Source organism: Nothobranchius furzeri, chromosome 11 (genome assembly GCF_043380555.1).
Source record: "Nothobranchius furzeri strain GRZ-AD chromosome 11, NfurGRZ-RIMD1, whole genome shotgun sequence".
Taxonomy (NCBI): domain Eukaryota; kingdom Metazoa; phylum Chordata; class Actinopteri; order Cyprinodontiformes; family Nothobranchiidae; genus Nothobranchius; species Nothobranchius furzeri.
Genome location: NC_091751.1, coordinates 69,195,347 through 69,215,355, shown reverse-complemented (window position 1 = coordinate 69,215,355; position 20,009 = coordinate 69,195,347). Strand labels below are relative to the sequence as shown.

Sequence of the window (20,009 nt, the reverse complement as noted above, 5' to 3'; positions counted from 1 at the left end):
TGGAGGCCCAGGATGCTTCGATAGCAGCCTTAAGCTCATCCAGAGTGTTGGGTCTTGCGCCTCTCAACGTTCTCTTCACAATATCCCACAGAGTCTCTACGGGGTTCAGGTCAGGAGAGTTGGCAGGCCAAGTGAGCACAGTAATACCATGGTCAGAAAACCATTTACCAGTGGTGTTGGCACTGTGAGCAGGTGCCAGGTCGTGCTGAAAAATGAAATCTTTATCTCCATAAAGCTTTTCAGCAGATGGAAGCATGAAGTGCTCCAAAATCTCCTGATAGCTAGCTGCATTGACCCTGCCCTTGATAAAACACAGTGGACCAACACCAGCAGCTGACATGGCACCCCAGACCATCACTGGCTGTGGGTACTTGACACTGGACTTCAGGCATGTTGGCATGTCCCTCTGCCCAGTCTTCCTCCAGACTCTGGCACCTTGATTTCTGAATGACATGCAAAATTTGATTTCATCTGAAAAAAGTACTTTGGACCACTGAGCTGCTTCTCTGTAGCCCAGGTCAGGCGCTTCTGCCGCTGTTTCTGGTTCAAAAGTGGCTTGACCTGGGGAATGCAGCACCTGTAGCCCATTTCCTGCTCGCTGCTCCTCAGTTCAGACCAGACGCTTGTTTCTCCGCTCGAGGTGCGCCTCGTAGATTTTCTTTTAACCACTTGGTGTCCTCCATTTCCTTTTCGCCTTTTCTCTGCTCTTTTCCTCAACACCCCCTCCCCCTTGCTGTTTGTGTGTGTGAACCAGTTGTTAATAGCTGGCCTATGACTTTCTGCCTCTCGGTCCTGTTTGCTCCGGTTGAAAGACACCCAAATCGGTCACACACACACACACACACACACACACACACACACACACACACACACACACACACACACACACACACACACACACACACACACACACACACACACACACACACACACACACACACACACACACACACACACAAGTTTGCTGTGTGTGTGTGTGTGGTTTTTATGCAGTGTCTTTTTACGAACACATCTGACTATCGCGGAATTGTATTTTGAAATGCTTTATTTTGTTAAATTTACCAACCTGCCTCTTATGTCTAGGTTTGACTTCCTGCCTGAATTGACGCGGTTCACCCACGGCTCGCGAAAAAAATAGAGCAGACGCCGAAATGATCGCTGCACGGCGCGGGCTGGAGCGCCGGCGCTTCGGCAGCCCATGTGGTCTATAGAATTGGATAACAAGGGAGCCGAATGAAGGCGGTTCCCTTTTAGCGGCGCTTCGGCGGCCGGTGTGTCCCCGGCGTAAGGCAACACAATAAAGTAAAAACCTACTTGTGCAACACTGACTTCACAAAAATAAATCTAAATACAGGGAGTGCAGAATTATTAGGCAAATGAGTATTTTGTCCACATCATCCTCTTCATGCATGTCGTCTTACTCCAAGCTGTATAGGCTCGAAAGCCTACTACCTATTAAGCATATTAGGTGATGTGCATCTCTGTAATGAGAAGGGGTGTGGTCTAATGACATCAACACCCTATATCAGGTGTGCATAACTATTAGGCAACTTCCTTTCCTTTGGCAAAATGGGTCAAAAGAAGGACTTGACAGGCTCAGAAAAGTCAAAAATGGTGAGATATCTTGCAGAGGGATGCAGCAGTCTTAAAACTGCAAAGCTTCTGAAGCGTGATGATCGAACAATCAAGCGTTTCATTCTAAATAGTCAACAGGGTCACAAGAAGCGTGTGGACAAACCAAGGCGCAAACTAACTGCCCATGAAGTGAGAAAAGTCAAGCGTGCAGCTGCCAAGATGCCACTTGCCACCAGTTTGGCCATATTTCAGAGCTGCAACATGACTGGAGTGCCCAAAAGCACAAGGTGTGCAATACTCAGAGACATGGCCAAGGTAAGAAAGGCTGAAAGACGACCACCACTGAACAAGACACACGAGCTGAAACGTCAAGACTGGGCCAAGAAATATCTCCAGACTGATTTTTCTAAGGTTTTATGGACTGATGAAATGAGAGTGAGTCTTGATGGGCCAGATGGATGGGCCCGTGGCTGGACTGGTAAAGGGCAGAGAGCTCCAGTCCACCTCCACCAGTGTAGGTGGAGTACTGGTTTGGGCTGGTATCATCAAAGATGAGCTTGTGGGGCCTTTTCGGGTTGAGGATGGAGTCAAGCTCAACTCCCAGTCCTACTGCCAGTTTCTGGAAGACACCTTCTTCAAGCAGTGGTACAGGAAGAAGTCTGCATCCTTCAAGAAAAGCATGATTTTCATGCAGGACAATGCTCCATCACACGCGTCCAAGTACTCCACAGCGTGGCTGGCAAGAAAGGGTATAAAAGAAGAGAAACTAATGACATGGCCTCCTTGTTCACCTGATCTGAACCCCATTGAGAACCTGTGGTCCATCATCACATGTGAGATTTACAAGGAGGGAAAACCGTACACCTCTCTGAACCGTGTCTGGGAGGCTGTGGTTGCTGCTGCACGCAATGTTGATGGTGAACAGATCAAAACACTGACAGAATCCATGGATGGCAGGCTTTTGAGTGTCCTTGCAAAGAAAGGTGGCTATATTGGTCACTGATTTGTTTTTGTATTGTTTTTGAATGTCAGAAATGTATATTTGTGAATGTGGAGATGTTATATTGGTTTCACTGGTAAAAATAAATAATTGAAATGGATATATATTTGTTTTTTGTTAAGTTGCCTAATAGTTATGCACAGTAATAGTCACCTGCACACACAGACATCCCCCTAAAATAGCTACAACTAAAAACTACTTCCAAAAACATTCAGCTTTGATATTAATGAGTTGTTTGGGTTCATTGAGAACATGGTTGTTGTTCAATAATAAAATTATTCCTCAAAAATACAACTTGCCTAATAATTCTGCACTCCCTGTAATGGTGACTCAAACTGAATGCAAAAATATAGATTTGAGAGACAGATGGACATCCACAGCTATTGTCCAGCCTAGTTAACACTACATCAGAAAAAACGGGGCTTGTACTTGATCCCACAGCGCCCTGGTCTGTGTTGGGACTTATAAACATGGTCTCCATGAACAGCTGTGACATGGCTGAGAATCTACTTCTTCTAAGACATTTAATCTAGACTAGATGTTTACCAATATGTTTGATCAGAACAAATCTGTTTCTTCATACTGAGGTTGTTGCTGATGAAGCTGTTTTCACACAGATTCTAACTCATTCAAGCAGAAACACAAAAATCTTCCAGGTGCTACTTACAGCTCTCGCCATTGAGATATGACAGTAAGCCCTTTCGATCCGGTCGTCTGACAACAGGAATGTTCTCCGTCTGTAAACAATGTGCACTCATGTAAATATGAGGTGTGCTCAAGACAATTGGCCTGTATTTGATATAGCGCCTTCTAGAGTCCTGGAACCCCCCAAGGCGCTTTACAACACAATCAGTCATTCACCCATTCACACACACATTCACACACTGGTGGGGATGAGCTACGATGTAGCCACAGCTGCCCTGGGGCGCACTGACAGAGGCGAGGCTGCCGAGCACTGGCGCCACCGGTCCCTCCGACCACCACCAGCAGGCAACGTGGGTTAAGTGTCTTGCCCAAGGGCACAACGACAGCAACAGACTAAGCGGGACTCGAACCTGCAACCTTCCGATCACAGGACGAGCACTTAGCTCCTGTGCCACCGTCGCCCCGAGTGTAATAAAACATCATATTTTGTTTTATTTAAGCCAAGAAGGAGAATTCTACTCACTGCAGCTCTCCGCACGTAGGATGGATGTGAAAGATGCACATTGTTGAGTAAGAATAAAATAGAGTCCAGAGTATAGTACTCCTTGGGCTGGCCTTCTTTACCGGTTCTGGTGTCAGAAACACAAAGAAAAAGGAAAACAAATCAGACATTTTCACTTCACCTGATTTACAAACAATTCCCAAGGGCTTCACTACGGAGCCAGACTTCCTACTAGGGTCGGGCGATTTGTATCAATTTTCCCACCGCCAATCGTCAGTCCAAAAAATGACGATGCATGTGACGTCATCAATCAATCAATTAACCAATCAATACTTTATTAATCCCAGGGGGAAATTAGAGTTTCAGTACACACAATTCAGAGATCAGACATACATGGGCAAGACACATGACAAGAATTGGTGACTGTGGTCACTCGCAACCCTGAGTTGCGCTACCTTAATAGAGATAAGAGGGTTACATGAGGATTGGTTCAGGTGGAGGGAAAAAAAGGCACTTCAGAGTTACCCTCCCACCAGGAGGGCAGCTTTGCTCTGCAAAAAAACACCTCAACAAATATGGAACAGATTTCAGACAACACAACATGAGACTCCAACAGGAAGGCGGGGGGGGGGATCCTGTTTCCCTCAGCGAGAGCAGCCATCTACGACGCTCATCTACTGTACAGTCACAGGTGGGAGGGAGATCTTGGGAGAAGCGAAGAGTAAATATTATATTAATAATAATTATTATTATAATTATTTACTGTGGCAGAAGAAAAAATATCACGATATATTGCCACATCGATATTTTCTTACATCCCTATCTGGTAGCAACAGGTCAAACCTAAAATACCGTAAATCCTCTAATACAGGCCCGGGTCTGTATTTGACTCAAGCTCATCAAGCTCCAGGCCTTTATTGGAAGGAGGACCAGTATTAGAGGCAGGCCTCAATTTCTATTTGAGCAAAATGAGCTAATGGTTCGCTGGAGTTTTAGACAATTAAAATTGCGCCCACATTTTCAAAGTTAAACACATTTCTTTTGACAACGGTAGTTTCGGCTTCAGCCCTCTCCCCCCTCCCCCTGCTCAGCGGCCGCAAACTCACTGATGCGCCTGCAGCCTCTCGGAGTTCCTGCTGCTCTAAACATTAAAATAATTATTTCATTTTCTGTTCCTTACTTCTGATTACCTTCAATGGTGTCTGTTTGTTGCAACCACCAGGTACAAAAACTAACTTGTTTTTATTTGACTATTTTTCTGTCCTGCCTGTTTATTATCTTCCTGCATCTCCTCTCAATCCTAAAGAAAAACTGCTACCTGGGTTCATATATATTCACCTCATGAGTTACCTTTGAACTGCAGTTCTAAAAGATCTACAGACCGCAAAAACAGCGGAGTGCACGCCGGCTACATCAGTTAGGTCACCGAGGACAAAACAGGTGATGCGCCCCGATCCACAGCAGCGAAACGCATCAGGCACAAATAAAAGAATAAAAGACAGAAAACATAAAAGGAAATGAGCCGACATGAACGATCGCGTGTTAAATTAGTTTTTGAGGTGGCGACACCTGATTTGATAATGTTACTGTGGCTGTGCTCAGGACGCAGATGTCTGGAGCGCGTCAACAATCAGAGCTTTGCATGCGCAAGCTGGTTAAGGTTAGGATGGGGGTGAGGGGAATGTTAAATTGCAAGAGGGTAAAGGTCACAATTTGGTTAAATGTCTGTTTTACGGCGGGTGTCGGTACCGACGCTCTGACACAGCGCGTTGCCTCCAGACGCGCAGGAGCTTGTCACCTGCTGACAGCAGGCTGCTGTCTTTTCCGTGGACTGCATCTTGCCGGTCATTATCACGTGACAGCGACTAGTCGATGACAGGCATAACAAGTCACTATAGAGCGGTGAAGTCGACTAGTGACTAGTTCATACAACCCCTACTGCTCCCCAGAGTGTTCTGCAGCATAATCAGCACGTTCTCTTTGAACTTGATATCAAATTTTCGCCTCCTCTTCGTCTCCGCACGGTTAAAGTTACCCTCGCGGTCTATCGCTGGCAAATCAAAAATGAGACGGATGACACAACCGTCCCCCGTACTTGCTTGTTACCACATTCCACCTGGCCACAATAAAAAACCGTCCATTATTCACCTCCGCCGACTCCGGCCAAAATGTGATACCCAGCAGTTAATTAAATACAGGCTAATATTAGAGGATTTACGGTATGCTAAAAATCGCAGTTTTTAAAAACATGTCAACTTTTTTTTGTGTTATTAATGTCTGTTGTCCTTCGGGAATGCTGTAGGAGGACACACAGGGATTTATGGGAATTGGATGAGGAAAACGAAAGGAAGAAAGTAAATCAGTGTTTTGTGATCAGTTTAAATTGACATGATCACGACAAACACACTTTGACAATCCTTGCCATTGTGTGTGTAAAAACAAAGTGTAGAATAGGGCTGCAACAACGAATCGATAAATTCGATGAAAATCGATTAACAAAAGCGTTGGCAACGAATTGCGTCATCGATTCGTTGTGTTGCGCAACTCTTCCAAAAGCCCCCTCCCCTCCCGCCCGCCGTTGCGCGCAGACCGGTGGAGAGCCGGCAGGTGTTTGCAAGAGGAACATGGCAGAAGCAGCGAGACCCCAAAAAAGTAAAAACTTCTAAAGTTTGGGAGCATTTTCAGTTAAATCAGGCGAAGACATGCAACGTTTGTAGGTCAGACTTAGCATGGCACGGGGATACTACGGTGATGATGCAGCGTCTTAAACGCAAGCATGTCAGAATCATCAGCGAGGAAGGAGAGAGCTCGGTGTCCGGGTAAGTTAAAAACTTTTCAAAAGTGATTCACCCAAGCCCCAGATTATTACACAGGCTAGACATGCCCTAAGCTCGTAAAAAAAAGTCTATAAAATTGTAAGCGCGACGCTATTAGATAGGCGGGGAGGGGGGGGACTCGCGCCGCTGCGAACCGGTTCCGCCGTCACATTCCCGCAGAAACTGGTTGATCACACCGGGGCCAGACTACTAACATGTGGCTTTACAACCACAATGTCCTCAGAAGCGAAAACGCTTTTATAAGGGAGGGAGGAGTCCTAACTGTTGCTGCAGGCGTGTTGTGTGAGAGTGCAGTTATATACTGGTTAATATATGTTTGGGTTCAGTTGCTTTCATGTGGCCTAATGCGAGTCTATTTGGGATCATTGGAATGATCAGCAGCATTTCTTGATGTGACTTTATGGCAGTTGCCCAAGGAGAATGGCATTCATTTTCTTTTGTTTTATTTGGTATTTTTTCAGTCATTTTTGGAAATAGTGATTAATTTTGATTAATTCACAGCCTATATTTAATTACATTTAAAAATGAGTTGTTTGACATCCCCAATTATAATAAATGTCTACAGATGAGATCAAACAAAACAGATGAGAATTAGAGCAAGTCACCCCCAAATAAACTTTTTTTTGCTGATGAACTAAATAAACGAGTGTCTAATCGTGCTGCAGACGCGTGTCGTCAATAATTTGGCACTTCAGTGCATCTTAGTTAAAATTTAAATATTCTGCCTAAAACTGGCAGTGTTGTGCCGTTGTCAGGTAAAAACTCTGCACTGTATTTTAATTTAAATCTGCCACTGCTATTGGCTATGATGTAAACTGGTACATTATGATGTCACAATGCTGTCATGAGCCTGAGTGTGTGTGTATTTGTTAGCGGCTCCGCCCTCTCGGTCTGCCAGGCAACAGCATGTGTTGCATTTTTCAAACATGAAGTGGGAGTGGAGTTAGACTCTGGTAGGGGTTGACTTGCTCTTTAAGCTGTTTAACTTGGACCAAGCATTTTAGGTCACAGATAGGTGTAGCTTAGGATCTCTGTCTATACACCTTATAAGACAATTTAGGTGATGGCATGTTGTTTTTCTGCTATTGAACTGTTTTCTAATAATGTTGTGTTTAATAAAGTGAAGGAAGGAGAAAAATAACGTTTCCCTAGCAGTTTTTAAAAATGTCCCCATGTAATCCGATTAATCGATTAATCGTGTCGAGACCCCATCCGATTAATCGATTATCCAAATAATCGTTTGTTGCAGCCCTAGTGTAGAAATAAAAACGAATGACGTGAGTTAGTAGGGAAATAGCTGGTGAGTGGTGTTGATGCATGATTGCGCATGAGCTGTGAGCGGTTCTGGTACTTTTTGGGTCGCGGCCGCTCGCAGCGCCGCTTCAACCCTTACAAGAGATGAGCCAAATTTCAAACACGCCAAAAGTTCATGCGGGCTCACGATTGCTGATCGGTAGCTGGTTACGTGGTGTTGATCGTCTCTTGTAACCCCCTGTATATTTGTGGATTCTTGCACAAGAGGAAAATTGGCTCAAAAAGGTGAAAAACTCAGAGTACCCCCAGCTTTAGGGCCACTGAAAAGAAAAAAAAGGAAAGAAAATGCAGACTGACTTTTGTTTTCTCAGAATTCTGACTTTTTTCTCTGGATTATTAATGTCAGAATTCTGAGAAAAAGTCAGAATTCTCTCTTCTTTTCAGGGGCCCTAATCCTCTTCCATATTATTGAAATTACAGTTTATGCCAAAAAAGAAATCACAAATAAATATTTTCCAAAACTCATTTAGCCCTACAGAGAACCATAAAAAAGAAAGGCTGATACACAAAAACATACAAACATGGAGGAGCGCGTGCGCACACACAAACACACACACACCAATATGGAAAAAACATTTTCAAACAAAAACACAGCCAAATATTCAAAGATAAAATCATTTGCACTTACCAAAACGAACAATTATTTATTGCACACGCAGTTAGAGGTTATAAAATCATTTTTATTTAAATTTAGCTCAGCGGGAAATTCCCCTTATTCCCATCAACTCTTATCTCTGTCCTTGTTATTTGTTATCGTGTCTTTTCCGGTCTCTCCCCTCTGGATTTGGTTCATATTTTCACTTAGTACGAGAAAGCAAGGTAATCTCTGCTTGTAGTAAAGTGAATTTACTCTGACGTAGTTAATATACTCAAATCCACAACTGTGGATTTGGACAGGAAACATGAATCTGCTTTAATTTAAACATGACAACAACAAAATGCTGCTGATTACATATTAAAAACTAATTTGCACGTTTGATGGCAGTCCTGAGGTCAGTTTTGACTTAGTTTAGATAAAACTACTCATGTTGACGCATTAACCTCAGCAACTTTACTTTCTGCGGCTTTACTTCTGTTTCATGATCTGTAAATATGAATCAAAACGGAGCCATTTCCTCCAAGAAATATGTGTCCAAGACTTCATGCATCTACGTTAGCATGCCGCTAATAACTTAGCATCACGTTAGGCAAGTTTGACGGTAGTGCTTTTTAAATACGTACGTACTAGATTGCAAAATCATTTATTGGCATAGATACAAGCACGCATTATATATAATGCGTCACGAAATGAATGCATCGCGCTACGCTATTTAAAAAAGCTTCAAGTTTTAAACACAGCGAAGGAGACTAGAGTTGCATTAGCATTAAGTGGCTAACTAGTTTTACATTGCCAAGCGTGAGCTGCGGGCCTGGAAAAGGCGTTTAGAAGTATTTGTAACAGTGACATACCCCCAGATTATGTAATTAGTCTTGACATTTTTCGGCCAGGAAAACTCTCCAAATATCACTTCATCACCTTTAGCTACGATTTCTTTTTTCTGGATGTTATATTGACGGAGAACACTTAACACATCCGCCATCTTCACCTGCCTGGATGTAGTGCGCTAAATCGGGTTGCTAGGCCCCCCACATATCAACATCAGGTGGCCCCGGAAGATGCCTGATCAGAAAGAAACTTTCGAAATCGTTTTAGGTCATCATTATTTTCCTTTGATCTGGGTCTGCATCTGGCTTGTAAATGAACAATACATGCTATACTGGAGCTAGCTGAAAAAGTCAATGTTGCACTTGACAGAAGAGGTCACAGTGTTAGCGTTTTTCTGGATTTGTCTAAAACATTTATGATTGAAATTCTACTCATTAAGCTGAAACATTGTGGAATTAGAGGCCTCTGGTTTAGTAACTATTTGTGTTGAAGAAAAAAACTTATTACAAAAAATTAACATCTATAAAGGTTATTTTTAGGACCAATTATGTTCCTCTTGCACAAATAACTTGACTAAGTCCTCATCTGTACAACATAAAATATTCAGTGATGATACAAACAAGAACCAAAAGGAAGTAGAAAACATTTTGGATAATGAACAACTGAAAATAGGCTAGATTCCTGGTTTAGGTGGAAGAAACAGTCTCTCAGCAGCAGAAAAACATACTACAACACATGTCATTCCAATAAAAATAACTGACACCAAGCAAATCTTTCTCAAAATGAATTGACTGATTGAATTATAATACTCTATCAGTGCTACCAAATCAAATTTCTGGGGAACCTGATTAATGCATGTTTTTATCAAAATGTCAAATTGATTGCCTGATAAAAATATACTTCTATTAGTTTCAAACTGAAACTGAAGCTCTGAAAGATTTCTCCCACTTTCTGCAGACAATTCTCACCCTATATAAAACCTTATTTGAGCCCCATCTACAGTTCTGCAAAACTATATGGTATAACATATTTTTTCAAATCCAAAAAACTTTATAAAGTTAGACCCCTCCACCCTCATTTAAGCCTTACTGAATACAAATGCTTTCAGAATGCTTGTAAAATGCACTGACTTGCTCACAACCTGTGTGATCTCATTCAGATAGTCCTATACACACCACAACTATCATCAAAAGGGAAGATTATTGAGAAAATGTATGTAAAAATGTACAAATTTTATCTGCAGATCTGGAATCAGCTTGACGACAAGCTCTAATGCCACGTTTAATAATCTCAGTTTTTAAGAAAAACTGACAAACTTCTCTGCATACAAATTGGCTACTCGTGTAGAATGCTGGGATCGACTTCTTTATGTCTTTTTGTGTGTTTGTTGTTACTCCTGAAACAATTAGGAGTTAACTGTTCCTAATATATCAGGAATATTACGAATATCCATTTGGCTAACGAACTAGGGCTCTGATAAAAATTTTGAAAAGCTTATCTGAGGTAAGAAACCAGAAACCAATCCATAACAATCTCTCACTCACTTGTAGATGCAACCAGTGCTTAATTTGAGCCGGATCTTGCCAGAACAAGATCCGGGAACTATTTTATTTTGAAAGGACCATTCCGGCAACTGTCTGCTAGGTTCCGGTAACTCCAGGAGACCAGTCTAGGTTTCAACCAGTGTCTTAATCCAGGTCCTCCGCTGATTCTGTCATGATATTCACTGCATGCCTAAACCTCTGCCTGTCATGGGGTTTGTCATTTTTTCCTGTTCCATCACTTCTCCACACGGTTGACCTTTCTAGGGGAGTCGGTCCGCAATGTCGGGTGGCACCTATCACGGGCCATCGCACCGGTTCGTGAAGCACCGGCTGCCCAGCCTGAGCCGGCTGATCCTGCTCCTCCACCTGCACCTCCTCTGCCTTCAGCTAGAACTTTGAAGGTGGAGTGGTTTCTGTTGCCAGACTCGTCGGCTCCATAGTTCTCTATCTCGAGTTACACAAGTTTGTCTATTGTCTACTGTTTGTGTGTGTGCATGGTTGTCTTTCCTGTTTATACATGACGTGCAGACTTGGGTGATTTGAGATGAACATGCTATGGATTCCTGAAGTCAGGTAATCAGGTAGTTAATGGGTTTAGTCCACATATTACTGTTATCCAACTTTGTTTTTATTTTCACTAATCTTAATACCTTATGGGTACATTCACATGTAGGTTGATTACCAACTTCACTGATTTACATTTTTAGTGCTCTTTGACACTCATATCTATCTTTTTATAGAAATTTACTACAGTGATTAAGTTTTGAAAACTTTATGATTAACTTTGTTAATTTACCATTATCTATCATTAGCTCCTCCTTGAACCGTCACCTTATCGTGGTGGAGGAGTTTGAGTGCCCTAATGATCCTAGGAGCTATGTGTTCTGGGGCACTTAGTGCCCCTGGTAGGGTCTCCCATGACAAATTGGTCTTAGGTGAAGGGTGAGACAAAGAACGGTTCGAAGGATCTTTCATGGCGGTTAAAACGAAGAGTCGGAGTACCCGGCCCGGAGGGTTACCGGGGTCCCACCCTGGAGCCAGGCCTGGGGTTGGGGCCCGTGAGCGAGCGCCTGGTGGCCGGGCTTTCGCCCATGGGGCCCGGCCGGGCCCAGCCCGAACCGGATACATGGGCTCGTCCAACTGTGGACCCACCACCCGCAGGAGGAACATGAAGGGTCCGGTGCAATGCGAATCGGGTGGCAGACCAAGGCGGGAGCCTTGGCGGTCCAATCCCCGGACAAGAAAACTAGTTTTTGGGACATGGGACGTCACCTCGCTGGCGGGGAAGGAGCCGGAGCTTGTGGCAGAGGTTGAGCGGTACCGGCTAGATATAGTCGGACTCACCTCGACACATTGCATTGGCTCTGGAACCCGAGACCTGGAGAGGGGTTGGACACTCTACTTTGCTGGAGTTGCTCCGGGTGAGAGGCGGAGGGCTGGGGTTGGCTTTTTGTTAGCCCCGAGACTCTCTGCCTGTGTGTTGGGGTTTACCCCGGGGGACAAGAGGGTAGCTTCCTTGCGCCTTCGGGTCGGGGAACGGGTCCTGACTGTTGTTTGTGCTTATGGGCCAAATATCAGTTCAGAGTACCCACCCTTTTTGGAGTCCCTGGGACGAGTGCTAGATAGTGCTCCATCAGGGGACTCCATTGTCCTGCTGGGGGACTTCAATGCTCACGTGGGCAATGACAGCTTGACCTGGAGGGGTGTGATTGGGAGGAACGGCCCACCTAATCTGAACTCGAGCGGTGTTTTGTTATTGGACTTCTGTGCAAGCCGCAGTTTGGCCATAACGAACACCATGTTCGAACATAAGGATGCCCACCGGTACACTTGGTACCAGGGCAGCCTAGGTCACAGGTCGATGATAGATTTTGTAGTCGTATCATCTGACCTGCGGCCGTATGTTTTGGACACCCGAGTGAAGAGAGGGGCGGAGCTGTCAACTGATCACCACCTGGTGGTGAGTTGGATCAGATGGCAAGGGAACATGCCGCGTAGACCTGGCAGACCCAAACGCATAGTGAGGGTCTGCTGGGAACGCCTGGCAGAAGAACCTGTCAAGACGGTCTTCAACTCCCACCTCCGGCAGAGCTTTGACCACGTCCCGAGAGCAGTGGGGGACATTGAGTCCGAGTGGGCCTTGTTCCACTCTGCGATTGTCGAGGCGGCTGTTGCTAGCTGTGGTCGTAAGGTGGCCGGTGCCAGTCGTGGTGGCAACCCCCGTACCCGCTGGTGGACACCAGAGGTTCGGGGAGCCGTCAGGCTGAAGAAGGAGGCCTACAGGGCGTGGCTGGTCTGTGGGTCTCCGGAGGCAGCAGACAGGTACCGGATAGCCAGGCAGGGTGCAGCAGTGGCAGTTGCCGAGGCAAAATCTCGGGCGTGGGAAAAGTTTGATGAGGCCATGGAGAAAGACTATCGATCGGCTCCAAAGAGGTTCTGGCAAACTGTCCGGCGCCTCAGGAGAGGAAGGCAGCAACTCGCTCACACTGTTTACAGTGGGGATGGGGAGCTGCTGACGTCAACTGAGGCTATAGTCGGACGGTGGAAGGAATACTTTGAGGAGCTCCTCAATCCCACCAATGCGCATTCCGAGGAGGAACCAGAGCTGGGAGGCCTGGGAATGGACTGTCCGATCTCGGGGGCAGAAGTTGCTGAGGTAGTCAAACAACTACACAGCGGCGGAGCCCCGGGGGCGGATGAGGTTCGTCCTGGGTATCTCAAGGCTATGGATGTTGTAGGGCTGTCATGGTTGACACGTCTCTACAACATTGCATGGTCATCGGGGGCAGTTCCTAGGGAGTGGCAGACCGGGGTGGTGGTCCCCATCTTTAAGAAGGGTGACCTGAGGGTGTGTTCCAACTATAGGGGGATCACACTCCTCAGCCTCCCTGGAAAGGTCTACGCAAAGGTACTGGAGAGGAGGGTCCGATCGATAGTTGAATCTCAGATAGAGGAGGAGCAATGTGGTTTCCGTCCTGGCCGTGGAACTGTGGACCAGCTCTATACCCTTGCAAGGGTGATGGAGGGGGCATGGGAGTTTGCCCAACCAATCCACATGTGCTTTGTGGATTTGGAGAAGGCTTATGACCATGTCCCCAGGGGCACCCTGTGGGGGACGCTCCAGGAGTATGGGGTGGGTGGCTTTCTGTTAAGGGCCATTCAGTCCCTTTACCAGAGGAGCGTGAGTTTGGTCCGCATAGCCAGTAGTAAGTCGGACCTGTTCCCAGTGAGGGTTGGACTCCGACAGGGCTGCCCTTTGTCACCGGTTCTGTTCATCACTTTTATGGATAGAATTTCTAGACGCAGCCGTGGTGTGGAGTGTGTCGAGTTTGGTGGAAGGAGAATCTCGTCTCTGCTTTTTGCGGATGATGTGGTCCTCCTAGCTTCATCCAGCTCTGACCTTCAGCTCTTGCTGGGTAGGTTCACGGCCGAATGTGAAGCGGCTGGGATGACGATCAGCACCTCCAAATCTGAGACCATGGTTCTCGACCGGAAAAGGGTGGCTTGCCAACTCCGGGTCGGGGGAGAGGTCCTACCTCAAGTGGAGGAGTTTAAGTATCTCGGGGTCTTGTTCACGAGTGAGGGTAGGAGGGATCGGGAGATCCACAGGCGGATTGGTTCGGCGTCTGCAGTGATGCGGACGCTGAGCCGATCTGTCGTGGGGAAGAGGGAGCTGAGCCAGAAAGCCAGGCTCTCGATTTACCGGTCGATCTACGTCCCAATCCTCACCTATGGTCATGAGCTTTGGGTAATGACCGAAAGAACGAGATCGCGGATACAAGCGGCCGAAATGAGTTTCCTCCGTAGGGTGGCCGGGCTCAGCCTTAGAGATAGGGTGAGGAGCTCGGACATTCGGGAGGGACTCGGGAGTAGAACCGCTGCTCCTCCGGATCGAAAGGAGCCAGTTGAGGTGGTTTGGGCATCTGGTCAGGATGCCTCCTGGACGCCTCCCCGGGGAGGTGTTTCGGGCATGTCCTGCCGGCAGAAGGCCCCCGGGTCGACCCAGGACACGTTGGAGAGGTTACATCTCCAATCTGGTCCGGGAACGCCTTGGGGTCCTGCCGGAGGAGCTGGTGGACAAGGCCGGGGAGAGGACGGCCTGGAGCTCCCTAATTGGGATGCTGCCCCCGCGACCCGGACCCGGATAAGCGGAGGAAGACGAAGACGAATTTACCATTATGGGCTACAACCATTTTTGCCCTTGAGTTTGATTTCATTTTTACTTAGTGCAGTGATTTCTCCCATTCCCAGTATAGGGTTTTATTAATTTTATTCTTTTTGCACCATTTTTTCCAGTGCACGTAGTGTATTGCACCCATTTCTTTGCTTAAAGGCTATTCACATAATTGCTACACATAGTACATGCAGGTACTCATACTGATAGGTTTCTTTTTGTTTATTAATTTTAGGGCTGCACGATAGTAGGAAAACCTGCGATATTCGATAACAGTGCTTAATATTGCGATATCGATATTACTCCCGATAAATGAACAAATACTAAAGTATGTAGTGTTGATGTCGTCTGGCGTGTGACGTCTGCTCTGGGTTCAACGCAGACAAAAACTAATGCATGAATTCCATTACAACATAACATTTTTATTGCAAAAATATGCAGCTGCACCTGCTACTGTATTAGCAGCTGCACCTGCTACTGCATTAGCAGCTGCACTTGCTACTGTATTAGCAGCTGCACCTGCTACTGTATTAGCAGCAAAACAACAAACTGCATGCATGCAGTTTCTCAGTGACTTTAAAACATCACCTCCACCATAAAACTTTTTCTGATGCTCCAAATACAGAAAAACATCCCTTACCAGGGTTTTTGAATAAATAAAATATCAGAAAATAAGTTTAAATGTTAAATAATAGTTAACATCACTTAAATGCAACAGCAAATTCTCTCATTGCCACTGAGCATTTTCTCCACTTATGTGGTTATGATATAAGGCTGTTGCTGTAATTGGGAAGTGAACTGTGCTGGGCCAAACTAGGAGAATATTAAGATTTTCTGAGGAAAAGAGAAAAACAATTGTCTACCTTTCAGAAGAGGAACTGGCAAAAAAAAACTACATGGAAAATATGTGAAAACGTTTGTTTTTAACCCCAAATTGAACAAGTTTACCTAGATCTTAAAAAACAGCTCAGATGATGAAACTGCAACTATGATTCTGATAACAAGCTAACAAATTGAACTAGCTCCTCTAAGATAAGCGGCTAGCAGAGCTTCTGACTGACAGTTTATGTGCAGCAGCAAATCAACTATCCTGATTAACAAGGTTATAAAAGCTCATAAATGAAAAATCACTTTGATGTGTGGGGGAACTTTTCCAGGCCCTCTAGGGTGGGACTGGGAGGAGAGTGCTGTAGCCTTTTAGCTGGAAGCTAACCGGAGCCTGGGGCTAACACCACCCGGTGGAACACTAGCGACATGAAGGTAGGTGGGTTGGTTCACCGGCACGTGTCGGAGTCAGCCCGGTTGTTATCAGCTGCTTAACGACACCGAGCGGACTCATGTTGATGCTTGAAAGCAGCGCTGATTCCAGAAACCTCAGCACAAAGTGCGTTCGTTAACCTGAGCCAGCATGACGAACAAGGGAACGGCGTCGCTAAGTTAACTCAGTTCGGGTGTTGCGTTCCACACATCCTATGGGTCTACGTAGGGGGCGGGCGTATTACGTGAACGGACCCATCTGATTGGACGCATATCAGAAGGGCTACATTTGATCAGTCAAATAATACTTCCGCGTAAAAAACAGAGCTGGTTTACAAAAAGTTGATGTATGACACGGATGGAAATGTTTGAACCAAACATTTATCGCCCTTTTTGACGTGCTTTGCGATGGGCCTATCGCACGTCCTGTTATCGCGATGACGATAATTTTTCGATATATTGTGCAGCCCTAATTAATTTGCATTAGACGCCATTTTGTTGTGTCTACATTGAAGTGCCCTGTGCGGTGCTCTCTCTCCTCTGCTGAGTTTCGCTGATGATCCTCGACTCGTCATCGGATTCTGCTCCTCCTGATAGGTGTTCCGGCTCGTAGGACCTGGACGTACGTGGATTCCGGCATGGCTGCTGGGATTCTTCGCTCGCTGGGACCTGACCTGCCTGCTGCTCTTTCCTGCACTGGACCACGATAAGTGCAATTACAAAGATCAATATACTATTTTGAAAGTATTCCCTACCCGTGGATATATAAAGTTGCTCCTGCTTCAAATGGTTACTTCCACGGAGATATCTTGATAATCTACTGACTTGTGTGCTTCCCAAGGGAGTATGCAAGACTGTTGAAACCATAGACTGTTCTTCGGAGTGGGGTTCGTACCTCACCACTTTTGGCCTCTTCCTGGGGAACTGCACCTTCCCCTATTGTCGGAGTCCCTTTAGGACTCTGGTCTGTTCAATGCCAGGTGGTCTCTGTACGGACCACCATACCATTGAAAAGGGGGGATTTGTAACGGAATGAAATGACTGTTTTCCACCTAAAAGTCATTTTCCCCCTCTCCTCAGCAAGAACTAATCTGCATGAGATATTGCTCAAGGTCGTGCATTTGCTTCTAAACTGTTTTCCTTTCCAACCCAAGAGAAGAATAAAGACAAAGGACTCTTTCTTTTTAATAAATCAAAGAACTCTATTTTTAATAAAGCTAATCAAACAAAGTGTTAGTCAATAATAAGATGTTGGCCAATCTGTGAAATGACAATGTTATGATTAGTAAGTTTTAATAAGTAATATGACTTTAATCTAGCTGCACTAGACATGCTGATCACACGTAATGTAAACACATGACACATTGCTTTTACTCATCCAATCAGAACCTTCCTTTCTGAAGTGTGGCATAGTCTCTGTGGTGTTTATAAATCTGCCAACTTTGATTCGACCAGAAATCAAAATATCCAGATTAATAAAACCAGTCCCCACGCCATCTTAGTCCAGTTCTCTGCAGTTCACCACATGCTAAGAGAAGTATTGGACCGGCCACCCGGACTTCCTTTTTAAGCTGAGAACCAACAAGCTGGATAAAATCTGTTGCATTTTACCAACCAAGCAACGGTTCCTTTCAGAATAAAAGCTGAACTCACTGACCCTCCGGGTCCATCTGACGCTGTCATATTTACTATGGAATCTCATGTCTTATGGTTCGTTAAATAAATGTAAATTAACCCTTTATATCATGATCACAATAAAAAACAATATCCTTCAGACTGAACTATGAGCACGAATGTAATCACCCCAGAAATAAAATGACTGTCAGCACAGTGTAATTATTCAGTGTCTGGTGAATAACAAAAGTAGCTTAAATCTCCTTATTTTCTCATCATACAAAAGTACATTCATTTTGTTTAATTCTGCAAAAGTAGCAATTATTAGTTTTGCATAACAAAACTGTCATGAACTAAAGATACAGCAATAAAACTGTAGCAAATTCAGTAACTGTAAACGTCTGTTAAACATCTGTGGTCGTTCCTCCTCCACAGAAAACCCCCCGCAGTGTTCCATTTCTGATGCATAGAATTCAGAATCAGATTCAGCCCATCTCACTTAAAGGAACCATATCATGGAAAATCAACTTTTCTGGGCTTTTTACCATGTGATATTATTTCCTCATGAAAAATATCCCCAAACCCGTTTCTGGCGGCATTCATGCATTTTCCTGCATCAGCTGCAAAAGCCTCAACGGTAACTTTGGGCCTTCCACACTAGGGCCAGCTCCAGTCCGCAGTCAGCCCCAGCCTGGCCAGGTCGATTACACACATCCTTCCACTCATTCTTAGGAATGCAGGTGTGACCGAGCATATGGGCGGTCTACAAATTGGCATGAAGATACCAGTGATGTCATGGTCGCATCTCCAAGCACGTGGGCAGGGCAAAAATAAAAAAATAAATAAAAACATGTAGAGAAATCTGCAGTGTCTCCCTTAAAAAATTTAAATGAGGTGGCAGTAAGCAATGCTGCTTTTGGCGACTGATATTACATCCTGCTCTGCTGTGTCTGTCCTGGCGCAGCTTAAAGAGCAAGTAACACCTAAATTAACTTTTCTTTTTTATTTTTGCCGATAACCTGTATCTGCTCTGCTCCACATTTATTTATAATCAGCTGTGGTTGATGGCTAAGCTGAAAAACGTGACCTTGTCAGTAAAGTACTGCGTGGCTGCACTGCACTGGTCTCCACGTGAGGCAGCCGCACCTCCACCTGGCTCAGCCACTCACCTGCCGATTGGACACATTAGCGCTTTGAGCCGCTTTCCTCCTTGAAAAAAAATGCCCTCCACCCCTTTTCATCTAATGATCGTGTTTAACAGGAAATCCTCCAGAATGTAGCAGAATGTGTCTGCTCTTCTCCTGAGCGGTAAGTCTTGTGTGAGGGCGTGCTCGCTAACAACTTGTTTTTAGATTGAGAAACTCCGACAGCACATGCGGGGAGTTGAGGGGGGTGCGGTCTATCACTGCCTCAGTAGAAGCATTTTCCTAACAGGAAGTGTGGATGAAATACGTCTCCACCCATGCATTGACCCTGACTTTAAGCCAGTCTGTGTGTGCTCCTCACTGCAGAGAGAAGGGGGAAGAAAAGAGATGGCTTCAGCCTGAGGCTGTTTCCTCCTCAGTATCCAGAATGGTAATAAATCGCACATGTGGAAAGTCCCTGCTGGCTGAGTCTATCCACCAATCGGAGGCTCCCCCTAATGGTATGCATGAATTAGAGCTGGCCAATCAGTTGGCAGTTGGTGTGTTGGACCAGTTCACATTGAAGTAGACCACCTTAGGAAGAGGGCTGAAAAAAATCCAGGCTGTGCGGATATGAACAATTCCTACCCTATCTATGCAGAGTAGAGCCGGCGCTAGTGCAGAAGCCCTATAGGTGTGTCATCAGGCCCTGCTCCTCCCTCTGAAGCTAGTCTCAGACCTGGAACCCACCTACCCTAGAAGTAGGTCACTAACGCCCACTTTCTCCTAGTTGCAGGCACAGAGCAGTTGATTTCATGTTGCACTTGAGAATGTGACCTTCATATCACAGATGACTGCTTTAAACCTTCATCGGTACCAGAGTGGACATTCTGACAAATTACTTCTACCACGAGTCCTGTCCACAAATACGCACGTAATAGCCAGAACAGGACATGTGTCTTAAGCCGGGCGGACACTGTGCGACTTTTTCACTCGT

The 20,009-nt window shown here is 45.3% G+C and overlaps 1 protein-coding gene across 1 annotated transcript in view; it reads right to left on the bottom strand.

Annotated features, from left to right (window-relative positions):
- Nucleotides 1–9,498, bottom strand: part of cdc73 (cell division cycle 73, Paf1/RNA polymerase II complex component, homolog (S. cerevisiae)) — a 59,880-nt gene extending 50,382 nt beyond the window's left edge. The window contains exons 1-3 of the mRNA XM_015974572.3: nucleotides 9,323–9,498; nucleotides 3,744–3,849; nucleotides 3,243–3,312 (exon numbers count right to left, since the gene is read on the bottom strand). Coding sequence (XP_015830058.1) covers nucleotides 3,243–3,312; nucleotides 3,744–3,849; nucleotides 9,323–9,453 — 307 coding nt within the window. The 5' untranslated portion in view covers nucleotides 9,454–9,498. The remainder of the gene's footprint in view (nucleotides 1–3,242; nucleotides 3,313–3,743; nucleotides 3,850–9,322) is intronic.
- Between the last annotated feature and the right edge of the window lie 10,511 nt (nucleotides 9,499–20,009).